The following is a 25,799-nucleotide window of genomic DNA, read 5'->3' as shown; positions in this document are numbered from 1 at the left end:
TTTTGTTGTCAGAGCTTTTTATATATTCATTGCTGTCAGGATGTAAAGATGATTTCAAAAGATATGACAAAATAATGCTGAAAAAGATCCTCTACCCTACCATTAAATAATTTTTTTATCAAACATATTAGAAATATATAAATTCTGATGTGTGTATTTTCTAAGTTTAAAACATTAAACCTTACGATCTGCCATGGTGGTTCCTCAAATTACCATTATGCTATTCAGTCATCCTTATAAAAAAAAAACTTCTTTTCATTATGGTGTCGATTAGGTTGGAGCCAATTCCAAGTAAATTGAAAGATTTGAAAACATTTTTTCTCTCCCTTCAACCTACTAAAATAATGGACTAAGCCTTGAAGTGTAATGAATTAGCACTTCCCACATGATGAAAGTACTGGAGGAAAAGAATTTAGAAACATTCCAGCGACATTCCCTCTCATCCTGTGTTATATTTTGTATATTCAGTGTGAATTGTTGTCACATCAGTGCCGAGTCCACAGAGGAGTGAGATCTGTAGATAATCTTGGTCCAAGTCAGGGAGCCTGTGTGTCACACTCTGCTGCACCGCTATCAGATTCCTATCAGCTCTTCCCTGTGTGTGTTGGTGTTTCCTGCTGAGATCTCTCAGCTCAGACCACAGCACTCTGCTGGTGAACCATAAACTGTATCAGTGTGCTCAGTGGTTGTTGGACTCTCTCTAGTCCTCCCATCACAATTCCACTGTTTTCAGTGGCACACTCCGATGAAGGAGTGTGCCAGAAATGTGTTCACTCCAGCTACAGGAGGGAAGCTGAAGTCTCTTTACACTATTCGTTTGGAAGTAAGGAACATCCGTTAATTTCTATATACAAACCATGGTTATAAAACATTTTTGGGAAGTATTTAATGGGGCATTTTATTTGAACTGATGCAAATAAACAGCTCTTTGGCCAAAACCTTTTATTATGAAAATGACACCATCTGCGCCTATTTTGTTTCCATAAGCCCTGTTTTTAACATGTTACTCTCTTTGCCATTGGGACACAATTTTCACGGAAAAATTACAACTCGATTTATGGCATGAAGGAAAAACTGCTTCACTCACTGCGTTAACAAAACAAGGAAAGGATTCACCAGCGTCATCATGCTGCAGCCTCTTTACAACATTGACCAAACAATAACATCACCTGGAACTGCTTGTGACATGAACGTTTTCCGTTGCTTTAAAAAAAAAATGAAAATAACCACAACTGGCGAAAGCGTGTGTTAGTTGATGTTAGTTTTGGGTGCGAGCAACCTGTGAATGATTTTTTTGTGCTTTTCTGTTTTTTCAGTTCCTGCAGTGAGCAGAGAGGGAGACACCTTCGTGAGCACATCCATCGAGCAGGCCATCCGTAATGTGGACAGTGCTATTGAGTCCACAAGGAGACGTCTGTTTGATGGGTAAGATATGAGAGAGTTACATAACAGACACACTTAAATGTGCATATTGCATTCCCTATCCCCTTGCCCCGTCTTTAACCATCGTAATTCATTATCTATTACCATAACCCTAACCTAATAATCATTCTAATGTTTACTCTAAAACACACAAACAGCCCTTTGAAGGTTTTTCAGATAGTGAGGACCAGCCAAAATGTCCTTTCCAAAAAGGACACGTCAAACTGGTACCTACAAAGATAGCCATTAAAACACATTATATATGCCTTCTTCCAAAAAAAGTAACATAACATAACAATTAAACATTTACATTGTAGCGCAATTTGATTTGATTGAGATTAATACTTAAACAAACATTATTATTAACATTACTTACACAAGAGCACAGCTTCACATGCCTCTATATTAGCGGATAGGATAGAAGGCCTTTTGTAGAATACCAGAGATTCACAGTGGGCATCAATTGCGTTTCTAATTTAAAAAGGTTGCAAAACTGAAAAAAACCCTAAAAGATTACGAATATTTTAGAATGAGAGAGGCGTAACACACAAAGAGGACGCAGACGGACGATGTCAACTTTGAAAGACAACGGGATACAAGAGCTTTTGGTGATAAGGGCGGATGATGGTGATGATGTGCTTTAAACAAAAACACATGATCTCTGCAGCAGATTTAATCTGTCATTTCCTGCCTCCTGCAGGCTGAACCCAGGCGTCACCCCTCACCTGAGTGTTCAGCAGATTTTATTTTTGCTGTGAACTCTTCAGAAACTTGTATGTATAAATGTGTCCAATTTTTTGAACATTCTTCAGAGTTAGTGTCTGAAAATGGCTCATGTTAGCGTTATGCTTCGCCTAACGTCAGCTGGGATTGGCTCCAGCCCTAAAGACCCTCGAGGGATAAGCAGTATATAGATAATGGATGGGTGTCTGTTAATGGCTGGAGGCAGAGTTTACCTACAGAATGAAAAATGTTCTTTCCCAATCTGCAGTGTCTGATGTAGGGAAAAGGTCATGTACACCTTCGTGCACTAAGGTTTCAACTTACTGCAGCTCCATATACAACTGTATTTATTGGACATGTGTTTTCCACAAAAGCCTCAGTCTTTGATGGAGATTGTAACAGATGAAAGCAGTAGTGTGTAACAGCTGGTCTCACATCGTCTTGGCAAATGACTTGCATGTCTGAGTCAGAGCCTTCAGGTAAAGAGTGTAGCCTGACGCCCTGCTGTTTCATTGCACAATGTTTTAAATTCTCCGATCAGATCAAACCCCTCGAATTTGAGCGCTGCCGTAGGGTGTGCTGCTCACAGCCATTTGTTCTGACAGCTGCAGTCAGTGTCTGTGGCTGGTTATCATCAGCTTCTCATTCTATCCTTATCAATTTGCCTATTTTCAAATGGCCTGTCAACGTATTAGTCCTCGGGATGATTGAGGAAAGTCTTTGTAGATAAGAGATGTCAGTGGTCTCGATACAACTCCCAAGTGTTTCCATCCTGTGGAATGATGTGGTTAGCTGTTGTGTTTTTCTTGGCATGCACACACAATGAGTGCACACACACACAGAAACACAACCCTAACACAAACACACACACACACACACACACACACACACAATTGAATGCTAAATTAAGATGAGGGGATTTCTATCTCTCTATCACGACAGGCACCGACTCACAGTGGCGACAGCAGACAGTCAGAACTCATAGTTTCCGATAAAGTTGTGTACCTGCCTGCGAGTGGCATGTAATGCAGTATCTTTTCAGCGAGGATCTTTTTCCCTTTAGAATGTGTACCTGTCATGAGGAATCAAATGCATGTGAGAGCGACGTTCCTGTGCAGCCCTGGTACTGCCACAGTGAATGAATTGAATGGAGAAAGCTGTAGAGAAAATCTTAGACTTGCACCAAAATGAAATGGGTTCTTTCTCAACCCAAACCACATCCTTCCACAAAGTTGTGCGGTAACCCGTTTGGTTGTTTTTGCAGAAATCCTGCTAACTAACAGACAAACAAACAAAATAAAAAAACATAACCTCCTGAGTTGTTGCTGCACCCAAAATCCAATAATTTAAGTTTTTAACACAAACACAAAAAATGCTCATGTTCCGATAGTAACATGGCTTAGATCATCATGACAGCATCTAAATGTGCTTGTAAAATAAGAGTTTTTCATTTAAACATGGCCTGGTTAGAGCACCTGTGCATCTGGCATCATGGTCAGAGCCATATATGTCCAATTCTGGCTGAGCTTTAAAGGCTGCAGTGGAATGCAAGTTGAGGTGCTGCAGCAGTCCAGTGGTCTTCAAGAGGGAATGAGAGCAGTAACAACACAGAGTCATTTCCATAAACCCAGCTGCAGGCTAGTGATGGAGGAGTGGAATGACCAAGATGTGTGTACATGTTTTGGGCTTCTCCTCATTTCAACTCTCTGACCTGCTATTGCTGTGGTGAAGAAATCTTTTTTGGAAGTGTGAGAGAAGACGCTGCCTTCTTTTCCTGCCCTCAAGAGACACAGAAACCAAAAAAATCTACCCAGAAAATGTGGTTTTACTTTGAACTTGCAAGTGCTTTCTTTTTATTTGTCTTTCTTGGCTCCCACACATTTTTCTTCTGTTTCCCACCGTGTTTTTTCCCCCCTCTACATGACCTCATTTTCATTATCACTTCTCCTTCATCACTCTCTCCCACCTCCCTAAAACCCTGTCTACCTATCCCTCATCCCTCCAGTGAGCCTCGTACCCCAGGAGAGCTGCTAGCTCTTTTCCGGTATCCTCGTGACCCCTACACGGTGGAGCAGGCGCGTGCGGGAGAGATCTTCGAGCAAACTCTTCTGCTCATCCAGAACCACGTCAACCAGGGTCTCATGGTCGACACCAACGGCACCGGTGAGGCTGCTAACCTACTCTTCTGCGTGTTGTGTCTACAAAGTGTTTGCAAAACATATGATAAAAGCTGTAACCAGCAAAAAAAGACAGTCACAGTGCATCTTTACTTTTAGAATTTTGCCTTTATTTGAAAGATGAAATGGTAAATATAAATGTTTTGGTTACATGGTCTGCTTTCTAAACAACCCCACCCCGCATTGCAGATTACAACATTAACACTTCTTTGCCGAATAACACTGGCAGGTAAAAAGTTGCAAGTTATAACAGAAGTCATATTGTCCATAATTTGGCAGGAAAACCAGAGGACAGGATTTTATATTATGTGAATAAAGTCATAATACTATGAGAATACATTTGTAATATTAAAATAAATTTGTAATATTACAAAAATATTTACAAGTCATACTTTTAGGATACGAGTCATTTAACAGGGACAATATCAGACAATCAGTCTGTTACCTGTGTTAAAATGAGGAATATGGAACATTTTGTTAAGTTCTAGTGTAGGTCTCACAAATAACCAAATATTAAATATAATTAAATGATTATGATTTGGATAAATCAGCTCCACATTATCACAAGCATCATGACTTTGAAAAGATTGTTTCTCTTTTATGGAGAAGGAAATATTGTTGAGTGGCTTGATGGGTCAAAGCGGAGACTTTCTGCTAAATTCACACAGTTTTTTAACTGTCAAACTTTGTATCAAACCTTTTCTTACGCTTGTGATAATTAAAACCTCACTCGCTAGCAATTAGTAAGCGATTATGTTATTAGGTTATTTTTCTGCACAAACAATTGCAGACCTGCCACAATAAGCTGTTAGCACTCAAGAACAGTTTGTGTGAGGGGCCTCCTGTTGTGCATCAGTTTCTAAGCTGAGTATTGCTGCCTTCCATCAAGGCGTGAACAACCTCACTGGGCCCATGGGAGCCAGGTCTCTGGTTTGCTGGAGTTGCAGGGTGGAGCCTTTGGCCCACCATTGCTGTTGATTATGCTGTATTCATAGCAAAGGGAATAACCCATAGAACAACTTCTGGCTTGGAGAAAATGTAAGTGGAAAGAACATGATGCCATTAAGACTAAATGATTTCAGTTCATTTTCTGTTAACTCAAATTAACTTAAGCTATCATTTCCACAGCTGAAAACATGAAGGAAGTGATCAGTACGTAGGAGGCTGTGATTTAATCCACACACTGTACATCAAAAATAAAATTATGTTTTGCGACCTTAATAATGAAATTAAGGTTATTTTTACTTTCATTGATTGAAGCTTCTACACAAACGGGTACTGAAAAATAGATTATGTCAATTAAGTCCTTGCGGGTCAAGATATATATATCGAATCTGTACCCAAGTATTTTGGTGGTAAAAAAATAAGCTCATTTTCCCAGAAAGTGTGTTAACATCTCTCTGCTCTTGACAGCTAAGATTTAAACAGGCTGTAGACTGGGAAAGCTGGAGTCAATGGCCAATCCAAGTAATCCACTTTTAACAACATGGACAGCCACACTCTCACAGATAATCCTGATGTATAATAACTGTATATGCAGATACACACTATACATGTTTGTGGGTTGTTTCAGTAATAAAATATTGGTTTTGACAATTTTCTGCAGGGTATACATAACATCTTTCTAAAGTCTCATTGTGTATTCAGTTCGAAGCTCCCGGCCAGTTTCCTGAGCAGAGTCCCAGCCAGTGATTCAGTTCCCAGCTACTCTATGAATTACCATGTTATTGTGAGCAACATTTGGCCGTGTGCAATCACTCCATCTGTGTGCCATTTTCTCTTAAGCAGGACCTGAGGCGGGGAGACGTAATCATAGAGCAGTTGACGAGCGGCCCATAAACAGTTTTATTAGCCCCTGTGTCACACAACACAACACTAACCTGCAATCACGACCGAGCACAGGACAAATTGGAACGTGGTTCGTGTCGGTGTGCACATTTTCTCAATTATGCATGAATCAGATTGGCAGACCACGGGTTAATTTGGATGTTTACATGCATACGCATCTGCCTTTGTTTGCAGTCACATAATCATGGAAAAATGTCGAGCGGTCCAAGAAAGAAAGCTGGAGCGTCTTATATATTTCCACACACACAATGGTGGATGAACACACTCGTTGTAATGGAAGGATTGATTTTACAGCACCAAGGTCAAAGGGGCTAGATGTATCCAGACTCTGTATCTGTGCTGCTTTGGAAAGTTTTGGCTGAATCCAAGAATTTTATCTACATTATTAATCTATAGAGGAAGGAAATGGGAGTACGGATTTTGAGTTTGTCTATTGTGACGTTATGGTAGAAAATAGAGGTTAGAAGAAGAGAGAGCTCTGTGGAATAGGAACAAAGAGAGAGCACTGTTTTCTTTACTTGTGTCAACAACCAAATTTGTTGCACTGGCCTCAAACCAAGTTAACAAAGAGATTTTAGCCGATCAGCAGAAGCAAATGTGCTGCTTTTATTGTATCTCCCCTTCAGCCACATTATGCCCAGTTTTCCTCTAACACACACACACACACACACACACACACACACACACACACACAAAACCACACAACAAGCCAATAATGTGTGAAGCGGACTGTGCACAGAGAGGAAGTCTTACCTATCCCTCATAGGAGGTTGGCGGTAGGCACTCACCACACATTCTCATGCGTAACCACGGCACCATATTGCTAACACATCACAGACACACAAACACACCGATGTGCTGCACTCTGGGGCTTTCACATGTCTAAGCGAGTCGGGGCAGGTTATTGAAATACTGCGACCTGCACCCTCAGGTCAGGAGGTTGATTCCAGCTTGAGTGAAGGATTGTGACTAATTTTACATGGACACCAACATTCCAATATTTACCCCATTTGTCTCAATTAGTCAGGTAAATAGAGTTTTCTGACAAATTGAATAAGGTCATACTCGGAATAAGCATTGTAGACATGTGGTATTCCAACAGCATTTTGCAACATTGACATACGTAAGTTGAAAACTACTGGGGGAAATAAAAAAGCAGCTTTTGCAAAATACAAATAAAACACCCAAAACGGCAAACTGTAGCTTCGTACATTAAATTATTGCATGTTTTGGTTTTAAAATGAGGCGGAAAATATCAGACATACTGACGTGAGTTATAATCCGACTAAGCTCTGACTTGTAAACAAGTTATTATATAACCAACTAATGTAAACATCATCAAAATATTGTTTTATTGTAAATCAGGTCAATGGTTTGAATATTGGTGTCCATGGAAGCAATACATTTTTTCCTTATCTAATTGATTACCTACTAGGTACTTCAGATATTTACATCTAATTTGATCATTTGTACAAATTGCTTAATTACTGAATTTGTGTTGCCACTCCTCAGCCTTTCGCTACAACGACCTGGTCTCCCCCCACTTCCTGGACGTGATCGCCAATCTGTCCGGCTGCATAGCTCACCGCCGCTTCAACAACTGCTCCGACATTTGCTTCCACCAGAAGTACCGCAGCCATGACGGCACCTGCAACAACCTGCAGCACCCGATGTGGGGCGCCTCACTCACCGCCTTTGAGCGTCTCCTGAAGCCCGTCTATGACAACGGCTTCAACCTGCCGAGGGGCGCCAATGAGCAGCCGCACAACGGATACAGGTTGCCGCTGCCGAGGCTGGTGTCCACCATAATGATCGGGACAGAGACCATCACTCCTGACGACCGCTACACTCACATGCTGATGCAGTGGGGTCAGTTCCTTGACCACGATTTGGACTCAACGGTGGCCGCCCTCAGCCAGTCGAGGTTCTCCGACGGTCAGCTCTGCGCTCAGGTCTGCACCAATGACCCGCCGTGCTTCCCAATCCAGTTCCCTGCCAATGACGCGCGGCAGCTGCGTAGTGGCGCCCGCTGCATGTTCTTTGTCCGATCCAGCCCTGTGTGTGGCAGCGGGATGACATCTCTACTCATGAACAGTGTTTACCCGAGAGAACAAATCAACCAGTTGACTTCTTACATCGACGCTTCAAACGTTTACGGCAGCTCACGGCACGAATCAGAGGAGGTCAGAGATCTGGCCAGTCAGAGGGGTCTGCTCCGGCAGGGGATCATACAGAGAACAGGGAAGCCACTCCTACCGTTTGCCACTGGACCACCGACTGAGTGCATGAGGGACGAGAACGAGAGTCCGATTCCGTGTTTCATGGCGGGAGACCACCGGGCGAATGAGCAGCTTGGATTAACTGCCATGCACACGGTGTGGTTCAGAGAACACAACCGCATCGCCACCGAGCTACTGAGGCTGAATCCTCATTGGGACGGGGACACCATCTACCACGAGGCGCGGAAGATCGTAGGAGCCCAGATGCAGCACATCACCTACAGCCACTGGCTGCCAAAGGTAACGGCCAATAGCTGCAGTCGAATGTTCCATTGTTGTGCTGCTCTTTGTCTGTGATCATTTCTCAAGGTGATAATAAGAACAACTTTAACATTCCTTCTCCAATCCCCTAGGTCCTGGGCGAGGTGGGCATGAAGATGATGGACTCCTACGCCGGTTACGACCCAAATATTAACTCGGGCATCCTCAGCTCTTTCGCCACCGCTGCTTTCCGCTTCGGCCACACCCTGATCAACCCCATCCTCTACAGGTTGGACGAGGAATTCAAGCCAATCCCCCAAGGGCACATCTCTCTGCACCGCGCCTTCTTCTCCCCGTTCCGCATCGTCAACGAGGGTGGCATCGACCCGCTGATCCGTGGGCTGTTTGGCGTCGCCGGTAAAATGCGGGTCTCCACTCAGCTGCTGAATACAGAGCTGACGGAGAGGTTGTTCTCAATGGCCCACGCCGTGGCTCTGGACCTGGCTGCCATGAATATACAGAGAGGGAGGGATCACGGCATTCCTCCGTACAACGATTTCAGGACCTTCTGTAACTTGACCTCAGCTCAAACGTTTGAGGAATTGAGGAACGAGATTAAGAACGCAAATGTCAGAGAGAAACTACAGAGGTGATTATACACTCAAGATTATAATTAATACTTTGAGAATTTTACATGAAACCAGTTTGCAACAAATGGAACAGAGTACTGGAACTGGCCTACAGTCAACGTAGTGTTTTACATATTTCCGTCTCCCTGACCTTTTCTTTTCCGTGGCAGGCTGTACGGCAGTCCTCTGAACATCGACCTGTTCCCTGCCCTGATGGCCGAAGACCTGGTCCCCGGCAGTCGACTGGGGCCCACCCTCATGTGTCTGCTGGCAGCTCAGTTCAAACGCCTGCGAGATGGTGACAGGTAGAGTAAGATCACAGCACATCTCACCTCACCGTTCACAGACACGTTTCCTGATGACATGAGAGAATGCCTCCACATTTTCAAGCGTAGTTCTTCATCGCAGTTTCTTTTTTTTCTGAAGGGTATGTACAGAGGGCAGACATTTACCCCTGATAAAAACAAAATTAAAGTTTTTCAGCTATATTTTTTGAGTTATTCAGGATTATAAATATATGTATATCTGTTACTGAACATTTTATTGAGTGATCAGCTACTCCAATGAAAACACTTGTGGTATTGAACATCTGACAGTGACAACATTTACATGACACCAATATTCTGACTATTGGCCTTATTTCGATTATGGTGTTTACATGATTAGCTTGCCAGTAGTAGAGTGTTTACATGTTACTGAGCACAGTCTGGTAATAACTCACGTCAATATGTCTGACGTTGTGCTGCTAGTTTTAAAGCCCAAACCTGACATAGTTTATTGTACAATGCTACTGTATTCCCTTTTGCTTTTCTGTCTAATTTTGCAAAAACTCCTTTTGACTTTTCCATCTTGTAACATGTGTCATCAAGCAGTCGGTAACTGACGTGTGTCAATGTTGCAAAATCCTGTGCTGCTCCAATAGGATGTTTTTATGTGATCCAGACCTATACATGTCTAAATAATGCATCTAAAATCAGAATACTTATACACATGTCTTAATTTGATTATTACTTATGCTGAGTATGAACTTTTCTGTGTCAAGGTAATCATTGCTATATACATGGCAGTATCTTATGAAGTCTATTCGCCTAATTTGGTTAATATCGGAAAAATGGTGTCCATGTATACTTAGTCTCTCTTTCCTTATACAATTGTTTAAAATTGAAGTAATGTAATCTTACTCAGAGTTTCTCCATCATGTCAAAATAAGAGAGAGAGGTGGGAAGGAATTTTGTCTCATTTCTCATCTCAGTCACTTCCCTTGCCCCTGTCTCATTCAGATTCTGGTACGAAAACCCAGGCACGTTCACTCCTGCCCAGTTGACCCAGTTGAAACAGACCTCGCTGACACGGGTGATGTGTGACAATGGCGACAACATCACTCGCATCCAGCGCGACGTCTTCAGGGTGGCAGAGCTGCCCCACGGCTACGGCAGCTGCGACGACATCCCTCAGATTGACCTGCGCATGTGGCAGGACTGCTGCGAAGGTAAGGCAACTTTGCCCAAGGACACTTTGACATGCGTAATGGGGGGAGCAGGGAATCAAACCACCAACCCTCTGGTTTGTGCATGACCCACTCTATCTTCTCCTTTTGTTTTTACATTGACTTGAGAAAGTAGTTAGACCCTTCCTTATCTGAAGATTAATGTTTTTGTAGATTTTGTGTTAAATTGATAAAGATATAACTTTTGCCGATCACCAAACACTCCATAATCCATGAGGATAAAGTGAAAAAATGCAAATTTAACCAAACTGTATGTTCAAACCTATTTACATACATAAGGTCCCATTATCAGTACCAGCTCTCAATATGAAGCAGTCTGATGCGTAGGTTCATAACCATTGTGATGATTCATTGACTCCAGCTTGACTAAGACAGGATTTAAGGCAAATCATAATTGTGATTTTACATAAAGCTTCACTTTCAAAAACTTCTTTCATGGTAGTATAAATGTCTGCCGGATATTTGTCGTCCCCATACAGTGTTTGTGACATTTTCTTAGAACAGTTTAAAGAAGAATCTGTACCTTTCACGTTTGCATCTTTCATCAACTGAGCTGATCTTGAAGGGCATATGTCTTTTCTTCGTGATGAAAGAACACATAGTTCCCCAGCAGCACAGGAAGTTGCCCAGACGTCTCAGTCAGAGGCTTACGCTGGTCCAGTATCTCGGCTGTTTTGTGAAATTAAAGCCATACAATACCCTCAGCCTTTTGTCTCCCCTTGATAACATCTACCTCAAGGCAGCGGAGCTTCGCATTAATCACGGGTTATGTGCAACCATTTAGAACAGGCCCCTATCAGAGGAACGTGGTTATTCTTTGACCTCAGTTTACTTGACAGCACTCCTGTGTGTGTGACCCATGTGCACAGGATGTCTCAACTGCTCTTAATGAAAAGTAGGTCTGACTGCAGAGAACAATGTCTTGGATCATCATCATCATCTAGTTTCACAAAAGGCAAAACTTTGAATCTGTCAGATGTTGACTTTTATAAAATAGTGATTCACTGAACCAGTGCAATGTCGCTATTTTTTAAGTCTTTTAAGCAATCGACACAATATTGAGACCCAATTTCACAACTTGTTTTAATTAAAAGCTCTGATTCAGGTCTTCAAAGCATTGCAGCAACAAACATAAATGTTGTATTTTCATTTTGAAGACAAACTGCAAAAAAGGAAGTGAGTCTATGAATGTTGTCACGACCAAGATCAGCACCTGCTGCACTCATAAATGTCTTTATCAGGCCGATATGATGCAATAAGAAGATTGATATTGTTATTGCTGGTGGGCCAGCGGGCCAATACTTGCTTACCACTGGTGTTGGTTATCCTAGGACATAGAAGATCATGTGTTAAACAGAAGGTTCAGTCCAGTTGTCCCAACTCCACTGACTGCAGAGTGCTGGTCGGATGTTTACTCAAATGTTCTAAATATTGAAAAATAAGATCAAATGATTTGCCTTCCACTTACAGACTGACCCGACATTTGTGGAATTAGCAGATGGATGGAGTTTGAAAGCAAAAGCCATGTAATGCCACGCCATGGCGACTCAGCTGAATCACTTCTGTGGTGAAACAGCAGACCTCCTCTTCCTGAACACTCATGATATAACTAAAGTTGTGCTTTTCACAGACTGCTCCTGCTAATTGCTGGGGTAAGACACGGTATTTGGATTTAAATTCTGGATGTTAAAACATTCCAGCCATGGGAGCAGCTGACGAAGCGAAAAAGAAGCTGACTCAAGAGGCACCCCCTGCTGTTATGATAAACCAGCATGAGGGTTCATAGTGATTGTTTGCCTTGTATCACTTTCTTGGAGATATGATCAGCTGTGAAATGAGCAAATGGCTTAGATTACATGGAATAATCTCAGGTATTAGATGAAATCTTTGGAACTGTGGGACGTTCAGTGATTGTTTTAATAGAACATTGAGTAATCATAAGGGTGAACTCTGTTGAATGAGCTTAGAGTTAGAAAATGTTCATTATTTCTGCACTGTCTTTGAATCTTCAGTGACACGACTGACCGCTGTAAAATAAACAGCCACTGCCTCGCTTCCTTTTTCCATCTGAACACAAATTAAGTCAACAAGTGCTTCATAAAAAAGAAATAGCTGTGTTTCTTAAAGATCCTATACCCACAGATGAGATTTAGTCACCAATGGTACATTTGTCTATTAGGCTTAAAACATGGTTTAAATTACCAGAATTGACGTCAGTTCTGCTGGCGCGCACTATCGCACTTCATCAATTCTCCCAGTTTGCGCACATCCCAACTTTTTCAACTTGGTGCGCTCTGTACATGACATGCCAACACAGGTCTATACACACCATAAAAGTAATAACGTAAAGATGTTGTGTTGACGTCAAAGTTGTCGTGTTCAATGACCAATTCAGCATCCATCGAACAATCCATCTGTTCCACATGGTTTAATGCTGCACTGTTGAGGGTGAATAAAGGAGATCGCCTATGCATGATGATAAATTCTGTAGAAGTAAAGATCCCCTCACATGGATGACAAAGCTGTGAGTAAATGTTACAATCCATCTAAGGATATTTACTACTTATTAAAGCCACATTGCATTCTCCCAGACTACATGATATAATGCTGTTGTCACTAGCGTGCTATAATGACAAATACTATAATATTTAACTTGCGTGTCAACAGACAAGAATTCTAATGCATTGGCAATATATGAATTATTCTTTCATGTAAAAACTTTAGGGAAAATTTATTGTCCTCAGAGGAAAAATGTAAAAGGATTAAAAAACATTTTAATATGTAACATATGGCCCTTAATTATTCTGCTTTCATCCCAGATTCTGAGCCCGGCATTTGACCTTCCTTGACATAATGTTTGAGGGAAGAGCAAAGCTAATAAACAGAGAATATGCTGCCAGAAAAAGGAGGGAGGGAGGAAAGAGGAGTTGTTCCCCTTGTTTCTGTCCGTCTGTCAGTGAAGCTGTAGCCAGATTCACAGTTGTGTTTGGTTCGATTAACACAGGACACCGCTAGGAGAACTTTAAAAAACTGTAAAAAGACTTTAAAGGAAAGTAAAGACCTTTTCGTCTGACCTCAACCTTATAAGGGTTAAGACTTTTGGAGTTTCAGTGGCAAACGGTGTTGAAGCCAAATCCAATACAATTGAAGTAAATGGTGACCGTAAGAAGAAACCTCCATACTGCTCCTGTGGTGTCATGAAAGTGTCCGTAAGCGTAGTGTTCCCGTGTGAACTATCCCTTTAAGACTTTCTTTTAGGGTTAGGGTCTGTATTAAGTTCTGTATCTCGATGATGCCCCCTTGCCTGGGCAGTTGTAAATGGGGAGCCAAGGGAACTGCACTGGCCAAAACGCCTCCGTCAAAGGATATTCAGTTGGTCAATACATTATGACCCTGAGCAGTTATTTCAGTGGTTAGTCCTGAAGAATGTTTTAAACTCCTTACCTCTTGTTTTTGTATATTTATTTCAAACTGATGTGGATGGGATGAGGCATTATGGTAGCGTGGTTAGGGCCAGGGGTCAGGCTGGGCATTTAGTTGTGATGGTAAAGATCAGGGTTAGGGGCTATAGGGAAAACATTATGCCAACGAGTGTCCTCAAACAGATAGAAGTATAAGAGAGTGTGTGTGTGTGTGTGAGATCATGCTTGGCTCATGCGTATCTGTCAGCATGAGACAGGAGCTCTTGTTGTTTTGAGATAGTCTTTGTCTTTTACAGACCACGGTCTAGAAAATCAAAGGGGCTCTGAGGCTGAGCAGCTGCCTGTAAACTTCTCCAGATAAAGATGCAGCCTTGCTAACTGCAGGCCTGATCAACTCATCTGTGCCTCCTCAGGTTTATTATGAACTGTCTCTTGATGCTCAGCATGCCTCAGATGTGTAGCAGGGCGTGAGCAGGGTGCTATGTTTGTGTACGTGTGTTTTTACTCTCTTTGATCTGGGTACAGCGTCTACAGCGGGACACTGAGTCATGGTAATACAATAAGACTCAGAGTCCTGGATCAGCACTTTGAAGCTGGAGGGAAGGGACATCAGCAGACACGATTTCCTGTTTTTATAGCGTATTTCCTCCAATAGTGTCGAGCTTTTAATTTGAAACATTTGCAGGCATGCACCAGGCCATTTAGGTAGGAGACAATGTGAATCATGTTGTGTGAAATTTCCAGGAAGTTCCAATGATGTTGACAATGAAAATCGGAAAATTTAGACTGTTTTTATTTGAGGAAATACTGTATACATACTACGGAAGCGTATTGCATTCACATAAAAACAAAAAAAAGCCTTGTTTTTTTTTGTTTTTTTTCTGATTTTATGAGATAAAATCCTGTTTTTCGAACTTTTTTATTTTCTGTTTTTACGAGATAAAAATCCTGTTTTTCTGAGTTAAGTTTTCTACGAAAAAGGCGTTCCCTTAATCCTGCCTGAAGCTCTCACATGCATGGAGTATGGTCGCTGCTGCATCAGCCTGACCCTGCAACAGACTAATGTAGCCGGGCGGTTTGTTCTATTATACTGTCAGGAGGCCTCAGCCGCAAGAGGACACGAGAGATGGTTATTGAATCACACTCGTTTATTTTCCTTCACACTTTTCTTTATCGATAGAACCCCTTTCCGTTAGAACCCCTTTCAAAACAAGAGTCCCAACCACCAACCTACTTATAACAGGAACTGCACATCAATCTTCTATAATAAAGCCACTAACGGGACAAAAATAAAAAATATCCTATAGCTATATGTAGCATATCCCCGAAAGATGGTCGAGATTTTCAACTGATGTTTTCAGGTTTATTTGACGCTACGTCTATGGATGCTATACGTCACTTTCAAAATAAAAGCATGGAAAAAAATTTGAGCGAAAAACAGGATTTTTATCTCGGAAAAACAGGGAAAAATCCTGTTTTTTTACCACAGGTCGTTGACTGTGTGTGCTCATCAATCTCTGCAGTGTTGCTATTTCATCATTTTGAATCAGATTACATTTATATACTGTATATATACCTATATGATCAATAAAAAAATGTAATTTACCATTCCTCTGTTAGTGAATTACAGGCGTGTTGTGTTATGTTTGCCCCACCAGACTGCAGAACCAAGGGTCAGTTCAACGCCCTGTCCTACCACTTCAGGGGACGCAGATCAGCTGAGCACAGCTACAAAGAGGATGATCCTGCCAACAGCATCCCGGAGAACAGGTAATGCAGCGTAGCAACCATCAAACATCAGGATCTGATGTTTAAATAATCCATCAAGGGTTCGATGAACCCTTCAACCGCATTCAGGTGGTGATTTACTGTGAAGAGAAAATTACATATTTACTGCTCACTTGCTCTGTAAGTTGAATGTAGATGCTTCATCTTCAGAAAGACAATAGGCTCTCTGAGTTTTATGATTTCTATAATGTTCTGTATTGCACATAGTCGTATAAATGCTAAGATGAGTTCATAATTAAATAAATGTCACCTAGTCTTATATCTGTACCTGTATCTTTTCAGCCCGGCGGAGGGAACCACAGAAGCTGTAGTAAACGTTACTCTGACCTCCAAAACAAGCACTGAACCTTCGGTCAACGACTTCCAGGAGTTTGTCTCCGACATGCAGAAGACGATCACAAGTTTACGAAAGCAGGTGTGTGTCTGTATCAGCACCCACACACATGTTTGCATTTGACCACCTGTGTTGTTCTGGTAATCACATATCTCTTAATACTTGTTTGTGTCCGTGCATGAGGTGACAAACCGCCGAATATGCTGGTAATATGTAAAGCAAGAAGTTCCACAATGCACTGGGGCAGCTCATGCAGCCAGTGTGGCCCGGGTGTAAGAGGACTGTTGTTGGGCTTTGGGGAGGTATGAGCTCTACTGGGTGCCATTTTAGTCATATGAAGATTAAGACAGACATCGTCAATATGCATTATAGTCAAGGTAACTTTTTCACCTTTAAAACACACAGTTAAAGTTGCACATGCACTCTGTCCTCATCTAAAACTGTAACCGCTGAAACATTCACCGGGGCGCATCCCTCCACTTCCCTGTAAACTGAACCGAACCATGAGTCTCAACATGTCTCTCTCTCCCATGTTGCCTCCCGGCTCATGCTGCATGCATGCCTGCTATGTCTGGGCTGTAGGCTAACTCACAGAAACACAGTCACACAGCCCGCTCACAGGTCCTTCTTCCTGGAGGATCCTGAGGCGCTCCCAGGGAAGATGGGATATGTAGTCCCTCGAGTGAGTCCTGGGTTCTTTCATTCACCAACCAGAGCTTGTGATCATAGGTGAAGGCTGCAGAGCACAGATCGACCGGAAAATCGAAAAGCTTTGACTTCTTCACCACAACGGTCCAGTACAACGTCCACATTACTGCTGACACTGCACCGACCCGCCCTCTATCCTGAGCCTCATTGTCCCAACAGAGGGCAGACAACTATATTTCATAGCTCGGAGCGAGAGTTTCAAGTATCCTGCATCAATACAAGAGGAGGAATTCAAAATTAGCACTTTTTAAACATAGTAACAAAGTGCTTTACAATTTAAAATTAAGAAATTGAAGGCACACAACAGCAAACAAACAATAAACATTATAAAACGTATTCAAATATATGTTTGAATAAATATGAATAAGTTTCTGACCATATAAACCAAAAGCGTTCTTGAGTTGGTTTTTACACAACTTCTTCAAGATGGGGATGTTCTTGGGTCTTCTTGAAGGCAACACTGCAGGATCTCTGTATTAAAGGAGCCAGAGTGTCGACGTAACCACAAACAAGTCGTTTCTCTGTTCCTCCGAGTTAATGTTTTGTGTCCTTGTACCTTTGACAGATTAAAAGACTTGAAACCCGTCTGAGCAAGACTGACTGCACTGATAGCGAGGGACGTGAGCGGACAGATGCAGAGCGGTGGAAAAAGGACTCCTGCACCACGTGTGAATGCCAGGTACGTTCAACATGTAGCTCAATATTCAGAGCAAATAGTTTTACACACACACACACACACATGCTCAATACTTAATCCTCTCATTTTTCACCCCGAGAAGCTGATTCTGTTTGAGTATTTCCATGTTTCTCATGGCGGCCCATCAGCACTGCCTCTGTGAGCAGCCTGCCTGGTTTAACTGCCCCAGCTTCTCTGTCTGGCAGCTCATGGAGGTGTTGCACCTCTTCCAGCAGCTCTTGGCAGCCCCCCCCCCCCCTCCCTCCTGGCACACGTGTCTCCCCACGGTGTGTTTGTGTGCACCGGCCACTTCTCTGCCTTTCATTCTTTATCTCTTGACACTTCCCCTGTGCCAACTGCTGGCACAGGCTCCAGCAGCCCCCCCCCCGTGCCAAACCTGGCTGCCTCAGATCTCCCTCCTCCACAGCCTTTGTTGCCATCTTTCCGACTCACTTTATTTCGCTCACCACATCTGATAACACACCTGTCAGTTTGTGTTTCTCTCTCTCTCTCTCTCTCTCTCTCTCTCTCTCTCTCTCTCTCTCTCTCTCTCTCTCTCTCTCTCTCCCCCCTCGGTATCCCCAAAACTTTCTCCCATCCTTGTAAGTGGAAGGGTTTGGTAATCATTGAGTGTTGCACAATGAGGTGCCTTGTAATGGGAAGAAGAGTTTGATTGAACCCGTCATGTGGCGTCATGCTCCGATACAAAGCACCTCATTGTTTGGGTTCAGCCGTGGTCGAGCACCTCAGCAGAGACGCGTCCTGAGCGACTCACTTCAGCTACGGCTCTGTTGCAAAAACGAAAGTACGAGACTCTGCAAACAAATAACTCATAACACTCATAATGAAGTCATTCATTAGTACATTCTTTTTATCTCGGAGGTAACAGGACTTGTAGGTTTTGTCCCCGTCCCTGCCCCTGTGCTGCATGTCCTGCCCACTCCCTCTCATACTTTTCACTCTGTCCTTTACACCAGTGGTCATTTGGTACCGGGCCGCAAAAAAAGAATAAACAACTTACATTTTTTCTGTTTTATCTATTATCCGGTCATTTTTCAAAATAAAACGGTGTTTTATTTAGAAAAATTGGATTCTCTCTGGATCCTCTCCGTTATGACTCATGCTTTATGCATGTCAAGACGCTTGTCTCGGTCACGTCACTTTTTCGCTGAATATAAACCACGGTATTTGTCGAACCCATTTGTCAACAAACCAGGTGAATCCAGCATGTCTGGTTAAGGAGAAAACAACTCTGCGGGTGTTGTGGATCAAAGTCACGGCAGAATACCCTGAGAGCGCCACAACAGCACTAACAACTCTGTTGCCATTTCCGACATCATATCTGTAGTGACATCGTAGGAATTATTTTTAATTAACAAATAAATGTTTTATTTTAAATAACAAAAAAAACTCTCCAAAGCGCACAGAAGCGCAGCGTGCGCGTAATGGAGCTGTGGTATCCGTTCGTCTCTGTCTTGCTGGTAACTTACCACGCAGTATTAACAATTTGTGAATTTCGTTAAATAAATAAAAAAATCTACCGATGTCACCAGAGGCCGTACCAGAGGGACTCCGTAGTGAGGCTCCGTATTCACACCTTAGCGGCCAGTCCTAGAAAATATTGTCTGACATCCAACCGGTCCGTAGCGCAGAAAAGGTTGGGGACCCGATACCTTCAGTTCCTCTTTTCCTGTTCTTGTCTTTCTTTTCTTTGTTGTGTCTTACCAACACCCACTCACATCTGGCTTTCATTTGCAATGTGAAAGGACATAATCTGCATTCACTCTCGGTTTGAAAATTTGTGCCATGGACACAGGTTTTAATAAGTTCTCATCAGATTGGCAGTGTTCAAATAGAGACAGCCAGGTGAACATGCTCATCTGGCAAGACAGTGAACATGACGTACCTTTTATTTTTTGTTGCTGTATTTCGTAGCAGCAGGTCAGTTCTGCTGCAGTGATCATGAACGTTTCATCCACTCTGTTCTTATATGGTAATTGACCTGTCGCCCTTTCCCCCCCTCCAGGATGCCCAGGTGACCTGCTTCGTGGAGTCTTGTCCACCAGTCGAGTGCAAACGGCCCGTCAAGTTAAAAGGCGCCTGCTGCCCTGTTTGCCTCGATCACGCAGACGTTGAGAAGCAACAGGAAGCGGACTTCAACAACAACAACTAACACTCAGGACCCCCCCCAACCCCCCCGCCCACTCTGACAAACACACTCCAGTGTCTGAGCGTCACACACTCCCACGCAGCCGGCAGAGAGAGGATGAGACTCTTGAAGGTGTGCTACTCCACAGCCACTTACAGCCTCGATAGACCCAAAAAGCCTCAGTTCATGTTTTTCATTTGACTTCATATCCTTTTTTTCTTTCATCAGTGGAGGGGTTGATTTTTCTTTTCCCCCCCATTTGGCTCTTTGCCCCCCTCCAGGACCAGCAGCCGGAGGCTCAGTTTGAAATCCTCTGGCGATAAAAAACAGTGTTCACTACATGGATGTATCTCTGAACCGATGGGTGGATGGATGCATGGGTGGATGGATGAATGGGTGGATTGTAAACAAGACGGACAAATCTCTCCTGCTCGCTCGGAGACGGTGGGATGGCGCTCTCTCTCCGGTGACCGACACCCGGCAACGGAGCGCAGGGCCGGTTGCCGTGGAGGAGCAGGAAAGGGAAGTAGTTTGAAAGGCGGCGACAATTATGTTGTATCACAAAAAAATATTCTCAGGTTAGAGATGCCGAAAACTTGGTGCTATTTTCCCCCATTATAGATTTTTTAATAACGATTTAATCACTAAATTCAAACCTTCAAAGTATTGTCTTTTGTATGCAAAGCAACTTTTATATACTCAGTATACGCCTTGTAATGATAACGATTGAGAGGATTGTTTTACTCCAACTAAAAGACTTTTTTATGAATAGAGTTTCTTCATCTTTTTAATCCACGGTGCTTTGATATATTTTATGAATATGTTTTTTTATTTTTTTTCTCTCCCCCTTTTTTGTATAAAAATTGCATATATGAAGATAATGTGAAGCCCTGCAAAAATGTTTATAATGCAAAAGGAAAAAGAAAAAATGTCTACTGATTACTGCTCCTCTCTCCATGGACACCTTGTTAATGTCTCCGCTGGCCTGTCCTGAACTTGAGCGAGGAGGCGCCCCCCCCCCCCCCCCCCGCCGCAGGACTCTCTAACCCAGCTCTTGCACTGTTGTGCTCCTTTTTCAAGTTTCATTTTGCTTTCAGAAAGCAGTGAGAAGAATATCCAATTTTTTTTTATTTTTTTTTACCACTGTCATGTTGTGACCTTTGTCCCAGTATTTCTGTCCCAGTATTTCTGCGTCGTTCTTTAAGCCAAATGTATGATTTAGTAACTTCTTAAAATAACATATCTATGAAACTTATTGTATGAATGTTGTAACGAGGTCAGGATTTTAGCCTTTGGTACTGCAGACTCTACCACAGCAGTATTCTCTCACTGACCTGCTCATATCTGTTGTTTTTATTCATGTTTATTCAGTGTAAGTCCACTCACACTCACACACTCACACACTCACACTCACACAACTGAAGGACTGTTGCCATGACTGTTCTTCTCTTCAGCTCTCTAGCCCCGGTTTACACAAGGACACGCTTGCCTGCCTTCTCTGTCGAGCGTCCACTCTGCCCCCCCTTCCTCACTTTATCAGTTTTTACTCATGTGCGTTTCCGCCTGTGAGAATCGCCGTCAGTGTTGATGTAGGTCAGGAATTCTTTGTCCTGCTCTTGTTTCTTTGCATGTTGAAGATTTTTTCATACCAGGGTGACGTCACTCTCCGACCGTCATTCCGCTGTAATGGAAGCCATATGAGAGGGGGGGGGCGAGGGTACAGCTGGGGGATAGCTGCCGATCATCGGGATATAAGCCCATTTCAGACATGACCTCCAGAGGATGGCCGTAGAACAGGGTCTGGACTTTCTCGGGAGTTTGTCTTTCACATGTGAACCACGCAGCAGGAGGTTCTCCACCCAGACTCAACTACAGCAACGGACACGTCTGGAGTGTTGAGGCGTGGGGGGGGGTGCAGCAGGCAGAGAGGATGTAACGTGTTCATTCTGCTGCAGAGATCACGTGTTTACATCACATCCACATCTTTGACATCGTGGTGGTTTTCTACGTGTACGCCACCACTTTCTCATCCCGAGATATTTGTTTTTGTTTTGTTTGTTAGGGTTTCTTTTTTCATTTTTGCATCTTCGTGTTAGAATCGTCATCAATCCCAACCACTTGCTCATGGGATCTCCTGCTGTGTTCTCACATCGGGTCCTCCAGACTTTCTGCAGACTTATTTTATGGAGCCAGCCGGAGAAAGTCCGCAGTCCAGAGGCTCTCAGTCAGACAGTTGCATTCACCCCATCACTGGTATCTCCATAGTGTCAATCAAAAGACAATTTCACCTTGTCGCCGTTGTGAGACAGATGTTTTCCACCAACTCCTGTCAACTGGTTCTTTGCAGGTACTGTACATGAACACAGACGACCCTCACTGTACCCCATGCACTGGCTCCCACGTGCAACACGTCATGTTTCTTGTTGTTACTCTGTTTTGCTTCGCTCCTAATTGTGAGGAAGCAGCTGCAGTGTTCCTTTCCATTGTTTTCTTTATGTGGTAACGTCCTGGGCAAGCATCTGTCACTAAACAGAAATAATACCCTCTGGAATGTTCCATTCAGGATTCCAGGTGGATTATGGGGCTTGCAGTCGCACTGGTATATTATCTGGTATCATATCCTATGTTTGAATATACTGGACAGGTTTGTACATCAAACTGTGTGTTTACAGTTGTGTCTCTTTCTCTCTGACCGTGGCTTGTCCAACAACTCCAGTGTTTTATGTTTTACTGAATCTAGTTATTTCACACCATTTGATAAACCCTATGAATGAATGAGTGTGTGTGTGGGTCTTTGTCTTTCTGTCTCTGTAACCGGCTAAATGCGTTTTTGGCCCAAGCTTTGGCTGCCAAAGCACTGTGAGCTCTCCTGAGCTTCATTCATCTGTTGTATTAGTTCCTTTTCTTTGTTTTCTGTTTTCATCATGATTCCCTCTCTCTTTTTCATTTCCCCTCAAACTCCCCAAGTGTCAATGGAATGCACTGCTCTGCAAGACTGAACATGCTTTACCCACACTGTCCCTCAACCAGTGGTCAATGTGGATATAGTAGTACGTGTCATGACATTTGTATTGTATTTGTACGTTTGCCAAAGAATGGTTTGCACTGTAATGTATGCCTCTCAACAGTAATAATAAATAAATAAGCCACATTTGAATTACAGTCCTACATGTTGGTGCTTTTTCTTTTTTCAGGTGCCCTGCACTGACTTACAGATGAGATGAATCTGAAAGATGTTACCCGTGTTTGTAGTGATCACATCCATCTAAGATCTCTTCTTATTTATTTGGTCATCTCTCCTACAATAGCACTTCTAGCACCTGCCTTTGATATTGGATTTTAGGACTTTTTATCGTGGCAGCTCAGGACTGAAATATCTCTATCGTGTGAATTGCCAGTAAAGTTTTGTATAGACATTCATGTTCCCCAGAAAGTAAACACTACTATCTTTGGTGATCTCCTGACTTTGTACAGCACCATCCAAACTCAAAGGTAAAATGTTAATTCATCCTGTGAAGACCCCCAAAGTCATCATGGATTGTCATAAACTGTTGCACAGATATTCAATGTTCCCAGACGACCCTCCAATTTTTCTATTTTTTCCATGTTTGACATTCTGAGTCAAAAGTCTCTAACTCTTGGACTGCCATGAATTATGGTAAGATACAAACATTCAGGATGACTAGAAACAGCTTTCTTGATGACAGTGTAAACTTTATTTTATTGATCAGGTTAAATATTTTGGTTTATAATGGAAACCCAAACATTCGCGTTAGAGTAATTGGTGAATGCTAGCATGCTACTTCCCTGAACTACTCGTCAATGCTCAACGTACTGCACCTGTTAATCTTGAGGACGTTAGCATGCTGACGTTACCATTTTACTCAAAGCTCCATTATGAGTTTCTTAATTCGCATAAACTAAGTCCCAGTTCAGGGGGACACATCCTTACGAGGCTGCATTTGAAGACAGATCATAACTTGGTCGTTCCATTTTACAAACGGTTGACAAATGTGTCCTTCCAGTCCCATGCAATCAAAGATCTACCGGGTGGATCCCTCTGAAATCAAACTGTCCCAGGATTCATCGCACGCTGGTGACATAGCTAAAGAGTTAAACATGTGAGTGGCCAAACAGCAGTAAATGCTACAGCTTAAAGTAGCTGACGATGGGAAGAGCTTGGACCGAGTCCTCTGAAGGATGCACTCCCTGAAGTGCTCAGCTATAGATTAGGCACTCGTCGCAAGTAGAACTGCAAGCGTTGCCTTATAACCTACAACTGGCACAAAGCAGCAGCAAGCATGACTAGGGTTGCCAACTCCCTGAAAAAAAATAGGGACTCCTCATTGAGAGGGCCGGCCGACCCGGTTGCCTTCAGTCTTCCTGGCGTGGGGAATTTTTTTAGCCCCTTTTTTTTTGAGTGAAACGATTTTTTAACTATTTGACCCTGAATTGAACTAGATGCATATTTTTGAGTGACATGAACACATGGAAAACAAATTATTATCCAGCAATTCACTTTAATATTAAACTAAATTAATTGAATAACATAAGAATCTTTCTTAAACAGAAACCTGTCTTGCTTAACTTTAAACTGTATACATTAGATTAAGATTAGGATACATTTATTTGTCCCAAACACATGCACAGACATGCACAAGCACACTCATGCAAGGAGGGAAATTTAACCTCTGCTTTTAACCCATCTGGTGCAGGACACACAGAGCAGTGAGCAGCCGTGTACGGGCAGATGCTGGGGGAGTAAGGTGCCTTGCTCAGGGGCACTAGACAGGGTAGGGAGAATCCTCTTGGATTTTTGGACAGATCAATCCAGGTTCGTCTATTTGTTGTTTCTCTGTGGAGTCGAACCAGAGACGAACCAGAGACCTTTTCTGACCATAGTCCAAGTTTCTGCCACTAGTCCACCGCCTCTCCTCTCTATAAAACAATAGATAGAAAGCAGAACATCCATCCTGAAATAGTGCATATTTTTAGTTTTAGTTTTTAGTGCGCCGGCACACCGTACAGTGCGCTTTATAAATATTTTCGCGCACATTTTCCACCCAGGTGTTTGCTTTTTCTCATTCCTCCCGGTATTTTTGCATCCTTTTCTGCTTTTTTCTTGGAGGAGTACGAGTTGTAAAGCTGCTTGAAGCGGTACCGTTCTATCTTCTCCGCGAGCAACAGTACCTCCTCGACCAATGGGATGAGCGTATTCTGTATCATCGTACTCGTGTGTGAATATGCTGTCAGCCCATTGATCCCAGAGCAGGACATTGCCTGGGAACCAGTTTACCGAAAAATGTTCATATAAAGCGCCCTGTTATTCATTTTCCATTGGCATTTTACTGACCATTCTTTAAATCTCACAGTAATACAGGACAAAGTGCGTCCTTTTTCAGCTCAATACGGGACGGGTGCTTTGTTTCTAAATACGGGACGATTCCATTTTTCAAGGGACGGTTGGCAACCCTAAGCATGACTCAACTGTCTTAGCATTTTGCACATGCACACATTTGGGGACCAATGGGACCTTTGTTGACACATGGTGCAGTGACCTTTTTTCACTGTTAACAAAACAGAATGTGGTAATGTCTTGAATGCAAAAGGGCTTTGGTCCGTGTGCTCAGATCGTTACACCACCCTTCGTCTAGTTTTGCTTTGTATAATTTTCTGCAAGCTCTTGACCTGAGAGACAGCGCTGTCTCTGAAGGAAGTGTCGACAAACAAATAGCAGCTGTGAAATGTCTGGAGAGTGAGGTCTGCAATGTGAGTAATATTAGCCACAGGAGACGCCTGCTTCAGACTGTTATTCACATGGACTGTCTGGTACACAAACCCACGACCCGCTCTCCGCATGTACACGTGTGATGCGTGGGAAATTATCTCTCAGCTCTGAGAATTTGTCGTCTTTGATCTATATTTGCATATTAACA

General features: G+C 42.8%; 1 protein-coding gene across 1 annotated transcript in view; it reads left to right on the top strand.

The window, feature by feature from the left end:
* LOC133015702 (peroxidasin) overlaps positions 1-19,887 on the top strand; it is a 56,477-nt gene extending 36,590 nt beyond the window's left edge. Inside the window, exons 14-23 of the mRNA XM_061082969.1 lie at positions 1,317-1,425; positions 4,151-4,308; positions 7,683-8,689; positions 8,803-9,299; positions 9,450-9,584; positions 10,560-10,768; positions 15,867-15,978; positions 16,279-16,411; positions 17,604-17,717; positions 19,741-19,887. Coding sequence (XP_060938952.1) covers positions 1,317-1,425; positions 4,151-4,308; positions 7,683-8,689; positions 8,803-9,299; positions 9,450-9,584; positions 10,560-10,768; positions 15,867-15,978; positions 16,279-16,411; positions 17,604-17,717; positions 19,741-19,887 — 2,621 coding nt within the window. The remainder of the gene's footprint in view (positions 1-1,316; positions 1,426-4,150; positions 4,309-7,682; positions 8,690-8,802; positions 9,300-9,449; positions 9,585-10,559; positions 10,769-15,866; positions 15,979-16,278; positions 16,412-17,603; positions 17,718-19,740) is intronic.
* Positions 19,888-25,799: the final 5,912 nt, after the last annotated feature.

The sequence above is a fragment of the Limanda limanda genome, chromosome 12 (genome assembly GCF_963576545.1).
Source record: "Limanda limanda chromosome 12, fLimLim1.1, whole genome shotgun sequence".
Taxonomy (NCBI): Eukaryota; Metazoa; Chordata; class Actinopteri; order Pleuronectiformes; family Pleuronectidae; genus Limanda; species Limanda limanda.
The sequence above is the reverse complement of the archived record's forward strand: the minus strand, read 5'-3'. Positions and strand labels throughout refer to the sequence as shown.